Source organism: Plasmodium vinckei, assembly GCF_900681995.1.
Source record: "Plasmodium vinckei vinckei genome assembly, chromosome: PVVCY_09".
Taxonomy (NCBI): domain Eukaryota; phylum Apicomplexa; class Aconoidasida; order Haemosporida; family Plasmodiidae; genus Plasmodium; species Plasmodium vinckei.
Window position 1 is genome coordinate 565,951 of NC_051301.1, and position 12,770 is coordinate 578,720.

Here is a 12,770-nt window from a genome sequence, read left to right on the forward strand (position 1 = left end):
GGCGTAAAGTTTGAAATAAAACTTAAAGGTATGTTTTTTTACGTTTTATAGTATACGCAAAAAAAAAAAAAATAATAAAATAAAATAAAATGGAAAAATAAAACATTTTTTATAACTTATTATTAAGGATGGTATATAAATTTTGTTTTTTTACTTTTATTATTTTTTTATTTCTAATTTTTTAATGTACCTTTTGCGATTAAAAAAGGGGAAAGTAAATTAGCGGGTATACATATTTATTCCATGCATATTTATTTTCTTCTATTTTTATGTTTTTTTTTTTTTAGTTAATAAAAGTATGATACATTTTGTTTTGCTTATAAGCCGTCAAGGCAAAACGAGGCTTGCAAAATGGTATATGCCCTTATCTCAAAAAGAAAAGGCAAAAATAATCCGAGAAACATCGCAAATTACATTAAACAGAACCCCAAAGTTATGTAATTTTGTGGAATGGAAGGAATACAAGCTCGTATTCAAAAGGTTTGCATCCATACTTTCATTTTCATGCATACCATTACTGCATCATGAGTGTGAAGTAAAAATGACATTTTTTTCCTTTATGCAGATATGCTAGTCTCTTTTTCATCCTTTGCATTGACAAGGGCGACAATGAGTTAATTACCCTCGAAATTATACATCACTATGTTGAAGTGTTAGATAAATATTTTGGTAATGTTTGTGAATTAGATTTAATTTTTAATTTCCATAAAGCTTATTATTTACTTGATGAAATATTAGTATCGGGAGAATTACAAGAAAGCAGTAAAAAAATTATATTACGTGTTGTAGCAGCACAAGATTCATTGATGGAAGATAATAAAAGTAATAAAAAATTGGGCTCTCTAATATAATTTCAAACTACGTATGCATCTATAAGTTCATTTATTTCGTCTACTTATATTTTCTTTTCTTATAAAAATGTGATCTCCATACTTGTTTACTAAAAATGCCTTTACGAGGATAGTTTAAACACATCAGATTTTCTTTCTACCTACTCCTTACATCTTTCTACTTTTTTCTACCTTATCATATGCATGCGCACTCTCTTTTTTGTTTTTTATTACATAAGCATGTAATAATAGCATGCTCGATAGTTTATATTATCCTGTTTTAATTAATTATTTATTTTTTTTTATGTACAAACCTACATGTAGGAAAACTAATAAAAAATTCGAATTTTTTCAACACGTTTCGAAAAAACAAACAAGAGCATACATTTAGTCAAGTATAATTAAACCCATTGGATGAACCGACCTCATTCCATCTCTTCACATTCATATGCTTCTCTTCCATTTTCTTTATTTTTTTTTAATAAAAAGATATACTAATTTGTTAAAAGTTTTTTTTTTTTTTAAACTTTATAATTTGGTTGCATTCAAAATGCTTCACCAACACATAAATATGTAAAATAAAAATTAAAAAAATAAATCAGCAAAATAAAGCAGCAAATAGAGTAATAAAACAACGTAGTGAAATGCACAAATAGGAAACCCTGCACATGCTTGTGTATTGGGGTACCGAATAAAACAAAGTGGAGGAGGGAACATGAAAAAGGGCTTCTTTCACCAAATAAAAAGAAACTGTTGAAAAAAATAGAGAATAAATTATATTTTATGTGCCTCCTTTAGTGTACTATCATCATGTTCTTCAGCTTGTTCAACTTGTTCAGCTTGTTCGGCATTGGGATTAATTCCCATTTCATTAGAATTTATTGTATTATCTATATCGCTACCATTTTCACCATCATTAATGGTACTTCTGTCTGATTTATTTGTCGAATTTGAAGGTTCATCAGTTTTTTTTTCATAATGATATGCATATCTAGCTGTCAATAAAAGTAATTCATTTAATTTTGTTAAAAGGGAACGAGGGTCTTCTAAAATTCCAGCAGCTATACATGCATTATCATAAAGTTGCTCGACTAATAATTTTGCAACTTGATTATTTGTATTTTTTAAATGATATATAGAAGTAATAATAGTATGTGTAGGATTTATTTCTAATGTGGCTGGTAAATTTTGTAACATATTTTCATGCATATCTGAATTTTTCATAGTCGCTTTCATAACTTTACGTAATGTTGGGGAAAGAAAACCTGTAACAACAGCAGGAGAAGAACATAAACGTTCTGAAAATTTTACATCCGAACATTTAGGGCCTAAAACTTGTTTAATATATTTTTCTAATTCAACTTTTTGATCTTGAGTAAACACTATTTTATTACTACCACCAGAACTGTTATTATTTTCATTGTTACTATCACTAGTCATATTGCCATTATCGTTATTTAAAATTATTTCATCAAGATCTTCCTTTTGAGATGAATCAATAGAAACAAACTTTGAATTGTTATAAGATTGTAAATTCATAAGAACAAACTCATCTATTTCTTCAAACAATAATAATACATCAACTTGTTTATTTTTAAATGATTCCATATATGGTGAAGATAAAGCTATATTTATATCATTAGCAGAAAAATAATAAATATTTTTTTGTGTTTCTTTAAAATTTTTTACATATTCATTAAGAGAAATATATTTTTTTTGATTTACAGAATAAAATCGTAACAGATTCATCATAACATTTTTATACATATTTTTTGTTGAATCTTCTAATATTCCTTCTTTTAAATTGTAACTAAAATTTTTATAGAATCTTAAATACTTATCTTCATCAATACTAGCTTCCTTTTCTAATGTTTTTAAAATTTTTGTAACAACAATACGTGATAACTTACTCATTAATGTACTGTCTTGCATTGACTCACGACTTATATTTAATGGCATATCCTCACAATCTATTACTCCCTTTACAAAATGCAACCATTTTGGAATAATATTATCAGCACATTTTTTTACTAATACTTTTTTACAATATAATGATACATCTATATCATAGTTTTGTTGAAAAAGTCGTGAAGGTGCTTCTTCAGGAATATAAAAAACACTCTTTATTGACATTGGTGCATCTGTTTTGTATAATAGTTTATATAAATAACTTTTATTATCATCATTGTAACTTTTATTTTTATTTAAAAAATTAAAAAACTTCTTATGTTCTTCTTCTGATACTTCATCTTTACACCAAAGGGGTTTCTGACTATTTATCAGGATTTCCTCGACCTCCTCACTCTTTTCTACTTCGCTAGTTTTATTAACTTCGCTAGTCTCGTTAGTATCGCTAGCTTGCTTGGGCTCACTGGGCACCTGCTTCTTATTCAAGATGTATACGGGGAAGTTAATGAAGGAAGAAAACTTTTCTACAATAGTTTGAACCTTATTTATATTTGAAAAATCAGAGCAAGCCTCTTTAAGATGGCAAACAATTTTTGTCCCCCTCTCTATACTATTATCTTCTGTTAAAGTGAATGTACCATTACCATCAGATTTCCAATGATATCCTATCGAGCCATCTTCATGTGATTTAGTAAACACTTCTACAAAATCTGAGACAACAAATGTAGAATAAAATCCAACACCAAATTGTCCAATAATATCAGTTGCTTGTGAATTTTTATTTAATTCTCCTTTTTCTTTTAAAGCGTTAATAAAATGTTGAGACCCACTTTTAGCAATAGTTCCTAAATTTTCTATAACTTCTGTTTTATTCATACCTATTCCATTATCTTCAATTATAAATAATTTATCTTTATCATTTGTAGAAACTTTAATATAAAATGGTGGTTCTTTATTTTCTATGGTATCACCTTCTGTTTTATTATTTGAATCTACATCTTTTATAGATGCAGTTTGTGTAAATCGAAGTTTTTCAATAGCATCAGAAGAATTACTTATAAGTTCTCTTATAAAAACTTCTTTATCTGTATATAAAGAATGAGCAACTATTTGTAATAATTTTTTTGTCTCTGCTTTAAATTCATAATTTTCAGATGTACTAAATAATCGGTTTACTTCTAAATTATATTGATTCTTCTTTTTCCCATTCCATACACTTTTATTAAGAATACATTTTGTATTTATACATCTAGCCAATTGAGATGTTCCAAATTTATTTCGTCCATGATTTTCTAAAATAGATGACCCTTTAATTAATTGTAAAGATGCCCTTGACAATTTTGACAAACTCATTTTATTTTCAAAAAAAAAAAAAAAAATTAAATAATAATTCTTTCAAACGTACACAACACAGTCTTATAATTATCGTGAACTCAAACTTATTTTCAAATATTTTATATACAAATTTGTTTGGTAATTTTGGAAAATATTTCCCACAATATGTGTTACTTTTTAAAAAAGAGAAATATTATTAAATAATAAAAATAAGTTTATGTATAAAAAAAATTACAAATAATTATATATCATATTTTATGCATTTTTTAAGGCAACTATTTCATATGCTAATCCAAAAAAAATGTTTAAATTGCCAACTTTCAAAATGCTATATAAAACAATTTGATTTTTATATTTATTAAAAAAAGTAAAAAAAAAAAAATATGGATACTTTTCTCTTTATTCAAAGTATAACATTTTCATCCATTATTTTCAAAATATTTTTGTATATTTTTTTTTTTTTTTTTTTTTTTTTTTAAGAATGTATATTGGTGTTATTAGTATGGATACGGCCCCTTAAATGTAGGAAAAAATAAATGATGTCGATTTATTTTTTTTTTTCTATTGCATATTTTATTATGCTCATTTTCGAAAAATGAAAAAATAAATAACATTAGAATTGTCATACTTACTTGTATGTGTTTATTTTAGCACATTTATAAAATTGTGCATTTTAATCATAAAAAAAATGTATATTTTATTAAGCTATTTTTTAACATCCATTTTGGCCTATTTAATAACACCATTTTTATTCTTACATTATCCAAGTTCTGCTTAAAAAATAAAAGTGAAATAAAATGAAAATAAGTATACCAAACTGACAGAATGGCGGAATACAATTTAGGTGTAAATATGTATATACTCTCACACCCTTCTCATTTATTCCTTTTTTTCAAACTAAAAAAATGTTCTTTAAAAGTTGTACAACTTATATATTAACAAGACCATATTTACATGACCATGTTCATACATTTTTGGTACCCTAAAAGGGCATAATAATAAAATATTTTCCCTTTAAAAAAGTAAATATATATACATAACGTACTATTTGTATGTTTCTTATTGTTTGACTAAAAACAATGTATACCTATCCTTATACATATATAAAACATATGATCATTTGCTATGGTGTGTCATATTAACTTCCTGACTTCCTTAACAAAATAAAAAAATAAAATAGCTATATTTAAAATTGTTAAAAAAAAATTATTTTTTATTTTCCTTAAGTTATATACTAGATATATATGTGTGCAAGTATACAATTAAAAAACAACATGAATATATATATTTCCAAAAAAAAAAAAAAACTAATATAAAATGGAACTAAAAAATTAAGAACATTTAAAAATAATACCTTATTTATGTTTATTTTACAATTATTTCGTTGATTTTGTGCATTTCTTTTACTTTATTATTTTCCATACTTTTACATTTTATATTATTTCTTTTGTACGCACAAGTATATACCCGTTCACTAAATTACCCAAAGGTATGCTAGCATTTTTACTACGTGTAAGGAAAAAAAAAATATAAATAAATAAAAACATTTTTAAATACAAATAAGTAGAAAATATTTGTATTAAACGAAATTTTTATTAACAAATCGAAGTTTTAATTTTTTTTGAGGGGAATTATAAGATAGTATTTTCATGCTTGTTTGTTTTCCATTTTGTACATGTACGCCTGCACAAAACTATGCATATAGCTAGCCAATAAAAAAAAAAAAAAAAAATATAATTGCAAGACTAAAGTTAAACAAGTGAAATATATGAGTAGTAAAGAAAAAGTATATAAACATCAATTTGTAGAGAAAAAAAGATGGTACATGATTATGTAAGAATAAATAAAATTGAATTGGAACATGGGTTATGTGTTGAAGAATACTATTCAAAAAGGTCAGGATTAAGGATAATATTAAACAAAATAAATAGTCCGAAAATATATGGATATTTTACATTATTGACGGAAGCAGAAAATGATGAAGGATTACCTCATACTTTAGAACATTTAATTTTTTTAGGAAGTTATAAATATCCATATAAAGGTTTATTGGATGCTTTAGCATATAAATGTTTATCCGAAGGAACAAATGCATGGACAAGTATTGATCATACATGTTATACAATTGAAACAGTAGGGATTGAAGGGTTTAGTAATATTTTGCCAATATATTTAGATTTTATTTTAAATCCAACACTAGAAGATAATATGTTTTTATCAGAAGTTCATCATTTTTCAGAAGGAGGTCATAATGGTGTTGTATATTCTGAAATGAAATCTATTGAAAACGATTGTGACAATATTGCAGAAAGGGCATTATTAAATAATTTATATCCAAATAAAAAAAGTGGGTATAGATTTGAAACTGGTGGTACTTTAGATGGTTTGAGAAAAACTAATAATAATCGAGTCAAAGAATATTTTAAAAAGTTTTATAAATTTAATAATTTTGCAGCTATTATTTTTGGAAATTTTGATAATGATCAAATTTTAAATATAATTTATGAATTTGAAACATATCATTTAAATTTACATCCTGAACAAGCAAGGCAAAATGATGACTCGTTAGGTAGCGAAAAAAAAATATCTGAAAAAAAAAATGATATAGATATGTTTCTTCAAGATATTCAAAATATAAATAGACCATGGAATAAAAAAGAAAATGTAGAAAAACGAGAAAAATCCCATATTGTAAAAAAATATTATCCATGCAATAATTTAAATAATGGGCAAATAAGTTTAGCATGGAGAGGGTGTGTATGGAATGATTTTAAAACTAAGCTAGCTCTTACATTGATTGGTAATTATTTAACAGAATTAACTACTTCCCCTATTAGTAAAAAGTTATTAGAGGATAAAGAAAACACCTTTTGTAGTAGTCTCGATTTTTCAGTTGAAGATTTAAAAGAAAATTATTTTGTAATAGATATTTATGATGTTGTCCATAAGTTTAAAGAACCTAAGAATGATGAAAAACGAGAAATTAATGAAGTAGAAGAAAAAAAAGAGAGTAATGAAAATAATTCTAAAATGGAAGTAGTAGGAGAAATAACAAGAGAATGTATTAAAGAAGTATTTGATAATCCATTAAATATGACAAGATTGAAAAATATAATAGTTCGATCATATTTACAACATTTAAAAGATTTAGAAACTATTCCACAATATTTATTAATAGAATTAATTATAAAATATTTTATTTATGGAAAAAGTGTAACTGATTTAGAGAACTCATTAAATTTGAAAAATATATATTTAACATTATTAGAAGAAAAGGAAATGTATTGGAAAAATTTGATTGAAGTTTATTTTTTGAATAATCCATATGTAGAAGTAAGATGCTATCCTAGTTACAAAAGAGCAAAAGAAATCGAGCGTTTTGAAAAAGAATTAATAAAAAAAGAACATGAAAAATATGGAGTTGATAAATTAAATGAAATGGTAAAGCATATTAATGAAATAAAAGAAGGAGTAAAAAAAAAACCACCTCAAGATGCTTTAAATATTGTTGATTTTTCAAAAGCAAAAAATGTAATAATTGATGGAATCACTGTTTTTAGAAATTTTGAATCAGTTGAAAAGAACGCAACAAAAGAAGATGTAAAAAATGTTGAAGTTTCAAAAGGTGAACTATTAATAAAAATTGATGAAGACATGAAAAAGGTTATATTTCCTGTACAGTTAAGTCAAATTGAATCCAATTTTGTTTCTCTAAATTTGTTAATCAATTGTAATAATATTGATGATGAATTAAAAAAATATTTACCTTTGTTTAGCTATTTAATTTTTGAAACAGATGTCGAAATAAACAATAAAAATATAAAATGTGAAAACTTTTTAGAGGAACTAATAAAATATAGTATTAGCTATGATTGTAATTATAGTTTAGGGGGAAATGCCAAAACATTTCGATCTGGATGTTTAGGAAATTTATTAGGTATTCAAATTGTTGGATTAGTAGAAAATTATGAAAAATTATTTGATCTACTATTTTTATCTATATTTAAAATAAACTTATCATTGGAAAGATTAGAAGTTATACTCAAATCAGAGTATCAAAATTTATTACAAAAAAAAACACAACCTAAAACTTTAATATTAAATTTAGAATATGTTTTAAGATATGTCCAAAATAGTAATGCTGGTATTGTTTCTATAGGACAACAGGAATTGATTTTACAAAAAATAAAAGACAAAAATAATTTACAAGATCTATTATCAAAATTGAATAAGCTGAAAAATCAATTATTTAAACTAACGAATTTTGTATTAACTATAGATGCAAATTTTTTTAAAATTAATAATATTTTTTCATGGTATGACAGATGGTTTACTAATTCAGACAAAATTAATTGTCATGTAAAATCACCATATATCGACATTTTTGATCCTGAAAAAAATCAAGAGAGTTTTGCAAAAAGTTCAAGTTCTAAATATTTGTGTAGCAAAGCTCAGGAAGTTACCTCGTCTCCAAATAAAAGTTGTACTCATCAATCAGATTGTGACAACACTAGCACATCTGGAAAAAGCCAAAAATACATTTCTATCGGTACATGTGTTCATAAAAATTTGTTTGAATATTTAAATATAGTATTTGAGAAAGAAAATAAAGATTTTAAAAAGAATGTAGCAAATGATAAAGTATACAATGCAGTAGTATGTGGGATAAAAAGTACAGATGTGTCATACTTAAATTTAACAGTAAAAACAGATGCAGGATATAAATCAAATGAATATCCATGCTTACTAATTTTGAGAGAATTTTTTTCAATGACAGAAGGTCCATTATATAATACAATTCGAGGAGGTGGATATGCATATGAATGTGCTTTAAATTATAATCCTATATTAGGTGAAATAACTTTACGTATTTATAGATCTAGTGATATTGTAAATGCTTTGATAGAGGCTTTAAAAATTTTAGAACATTATTGTGAGCATGAAATGAAAGATGATGAATTACATCTAGCTAAAAATAGTGCTTACTATACAATATTTAGTAATCAAGAAGTTGCAGCAGATAGAGCTTCACAAACTGTTTATTTAAGTTTAAAAAATTTAGATTTAAATTTTTATCAGAATCTGTTGGTAGATATTGAATCTGTTACATCTAACCAACTTTTAAAAGTTTGTAAAAAATATATTAGTAAAATTGTGAACTTTAAAATAGATCAAAATAATGCAATTTCTGGATCAACATTATCAATTATTACATCAACAGAAAAAGTAGAACAAATCAAATCAAGTTTAAAAGAGCAAATTAAATTTGGCCTTATTAATAATTTATCAATATCACAGCTTTTCCATTTATTACAAACTTATGATATAAATTCCGCTGTTCATTTTTCATCAACTACAAATAATTCTATAGACAATGAATTTAATGAAAACAAAACAGATGAGGATTATTCAACTTCAGAAGTTACATCTCAAGATAGTCAAGAAAGTTTTTCACAAGGAAGTCAATCATGTTGTTCTTCCTCCCCATCAGACTTTTCATTCTGTTCTGAAGATGATTCTTATCCTGGACAATCCGATGGATAAACTTTCTTCTTTCTTTTCAATTTAAATAGTGCACCCATTTTTTATTTTTTTAGAAATTTCGACACTCTTGTTCGGTCATTCCATCGTTTGACCGTCCGTCTATTCGATTATTATTTATGGTGTTATTTTTTTATTTTTTTTTTTTTTGCTTCCAATCTGTTAGAAGCCATAATTTGCTGCATGCTTGTGTGTAACTGTGAACGAACCTAGCCAATAAACGTGAAAATAAAAAATTTTAAATTAAAAATAAAAATAAAAATAAAAATTCCGTCCCAATAATGGTGAACCAATTTTTGGTTTATCAAATTTTTACAAATCTTTCAGCTCATCAAATGTTAGTGTGTTTAAATTAGAATGCCTTGGATCTTATAAAGGCGCAAAAAAAGAACAAAATGCAAATAATGTGAAAAATAAATGAAATAAATAAGTGAAATAAATAAATGGTCATACACAATGATGTCTATATGTATAGATAAAAGAAACAATAACAAAATAAAATGATAAACATTGGGATAGAGAAGTTTCTAATTTATTAACTTGGGTAAGCAGCAAATGGCCAAATAAAAAATTGTAGAAAGAATAGTAGAAAAAATAGTGACGAAATAGCAATGAAATAGCGATGAAATGTGGGCTTCTCAAGATGGAATAGCCATTCAATCCTTCATGCTATGCTAGTATTGCATCAAGGTCTCGACAATGGCGTATTTCTATATCTACATATTCGTATGGTAGTTGTACATTTTTTTTTCGAAATTTTGAAAATATAGAATCTGCATAAGGATCATATTGAGCAAGTGTTGAATTTTTATTATTACTAAGTTTTAATTTTAGATATGAATACCATTCATTTGTATTAACTTCATTACCACCTCTATACATAGTTATCCATGCACAATTAATACGAGCATTTTTTGATCCCATTACATCTGTATATATATCATCCCCTACATGTAACCATTCTTCAGGTCTTATATTTATATTTTGTTTTTTTTTTAATATATTACGTGCAATATTAAATATATCTGCTTTAGGTTTTTCACAATTATAATCCATAGATCTTATAACAAATGAAAAAATTTCATTTAAAAATTTAATTTCATTTACATCTGAATCACCATTAGTTATGGCTCCTAATATATATCCTCTTTTTTTTAATTCTCTTAAATATTCTAATGTTCCTGAACTAATAAATAAATGTACATCATTTTTTTTTTTCTTCCATACTTTTTGTATTGCATTTGTAAATTCTTCTTCATTACAATTTGATTGGCTAGCTATATGTTTTAAAGCATCATTTCGAATTTGTGCTAATATTTGAATACTTGTATTATCCATATATATTTTTTTTTCTAATAATTCTACTAATATTTTTGTCATTGATAATTCATATGTCTTTAAAAAATAATCATATGATTTTTTATAATTTTTTTTCATATATTCATTACATTCTTTATCTGCATAATCAAGTAATGCATTTATATTCCATAAGGTATCATCAAGATCAAAAGTTATTAACTTTATATTTTTAAAGTCTTTATTTTTTCCTTTATCACTTATGTGATAGCATGGGATGTTGTTATTATCCATTTTGAATTCTAAGCACACCCAAAAAAAGAAAAGTAAATGACGTAAAAAATAAAGAAAGACACACAAAAAATGGGAAACTATATTAAGCTAGTAAACCCAATATACTTACGAATTATTTATATTATATAATCGTAGTATATTCCAATTATTATTATTACTTTGTATGATTGTTTGTTAATATATAATTTAACAAATAATCAGAATGAATTTGTATATTTTTCACTCCCTATTTTAATGTCTTAACTTTAAAAAGCAAACTTAAGTAAAAACTTAGAAAAAAAATTATAAGCTGACTGTTAAATTGTACATATATGATTGTGTGTATAATATATTCCAATTTACACAGCAATGACAAAGACATTAAATATTCTTTCATATGACATATATGCATACATACATAATGTATATATGTTTGCATTCCTTTATTTCTAAAGTATTAATGTAAGAGGAAATGTAGGATTCCCTCTTTGTCCGTATTTGATTAAAAATATAAAAATTATATTTAAAAAATAAATGCGTTTATATTTTATAATTTTGTTGGGCAAATAAATGTTGCACGCCTTAAAGAAGTGAAAAATGTTAAAGAAAAAATATTAACTTTTTATTTAAAAAATGGAAATATTTTTAAATGCAAATAAAGAAAAATAAATAAAAAATAGTACATAAATAAGAAAAATATATAGCGAAGTATACTATTATTTAATGTATGTGGATAAATATTATAATCTTAAATAAAAACAAAGCAACTATATATAAATATTATATATCTAAACTCAGCTGGAAAAATTAAGTGCTACATACATGCATAACATACCTACGCATAATAATGTATATATATTTGTATAAATTATGTATGCATATTTTTTTATAATGTGCTGGGAAAGTATTAAATAAATATATTATAAATTTCATATATATATAAGTACATATTTATATATACGTAGGCATGCTGTGCACACACAAATCCCCAAAAAAATGAGGATAGCAAAAATGAATATTTTAAAGGCTAGAAAAAGGTATAATTTTCGATATTATAATTATATATTATTACATTTTATAAAAATTTAAACTTATAATAATTATTTTTTTTTACAAAATTTAGCTCATACATGTATATCAAATTAATATAAAGTAAGACTATTTAAAATAAATGATAAATACACAATTATACAATTTTAACACAAAAAAAGATATATTGAAAATAAGTCTTTTTACATATATATTTATAAAACATAAATATTATTGTCTATCCATATTCTTATTTCGATTAGTATTCATATATAAAGCATTGCTAATTCATTTTTAGTTATACTCACTATTTTTATTTGACGAAAATAACATGCACTGTTCATGCATTTATTCGAAATACATTTTAGTGAGTCATTTTGCCTAGACAACCTCACATTGTACTTAATGAATATACATAGATAAACACAAACTTTTGTTTTTTTATAAATTGTATTTTACGTAAACATATGGACAGGTATATCTATTCCCATTATATATAAAACCCAAAAATATATAAATTCATTTTTGGCAAATAGCTAAAAATATACTTTTTCAATT

The 12,770-nt window shown here is 24.4% G+C and overlaps 4 protein-coding genes across 4 annotated transcripts; 2 read left to right on the forward strand and 2 right to left on the reverse strand.

Moving 5' to 3' along the window:
- Positions 1-298: 298 nt before the first annotated feature.
- PVVCY_0901630 (AP-1 complex subunit sigma, putative) lies at positions 299-1,231 on the forward strand (the record flags this gene model as incomplete). Its single annotated transcript, XM_037634327.1, has 3 exons — positions 299-480; positions 566-822; positions 1,155-1,231. 3 exons carry the CDS (start codon positions 299-301, stop codon positions 1,229-1,231), a joined length of 516 nt encoding a protein of 171 aa, XP_037490436.1.
- Positions 1,232-1,604: 373 nt separating this feature from the next.
- PVVCY_0901640 (heat shock protein 90, putative) lies at positions 1,605-4,091 on the reverse strand (the record flags this gene model as incomplete). Its single annotated transcript, XM_008626505.1, has 1 exon — positions 1,605-4,091. The coding sequence occupies one exon, from the start codon at positions 4,089-4,091 to the stop codon at positions 1,605-1,607; it is 2,487 nt and encodes an 828-aa protein (XP_008624727.1).
- A 1,800-nt stretch (positions 4,092-5,891) lies between these two features.
- Positions 5,892-9,617, forward strand: PVVCY_0901650 (insulinase, putative; the record flags this gene model as incomplete). Its single annotated transcript, XM_008626506.2, has 1 exon — positions 5,892-9,617. The coding sequence occupies one exon, from the start codon at positions 5,892-5,894 to the stop codon at positions 9,615-9,617; it is 3,726 nt and encodes a 1,241-aa protein (XP_008624728.2).
- Positions 9,618-10,283: 666 nt separating this feature from the next.
- Positions 10,284-11,204, reverse strand: PVVCY_0901660 (haloacid dehalogenase-like hydrolase, putative; the record flags this gene model as incomplete). The annotated part of the gene is made up of 1 exon (XM_008626507.1): positions 10,284-11,204. The coding sequence occupies one exon, from the start codon at positions 11,202-11,204 to the stop codon at positions 10,284-10,286; it is 921 nt and encodes a 306-aa protein (XP_008624729.1).
- Positions 11,205-12,770: the final 1,566 nt, after the last annotated feature.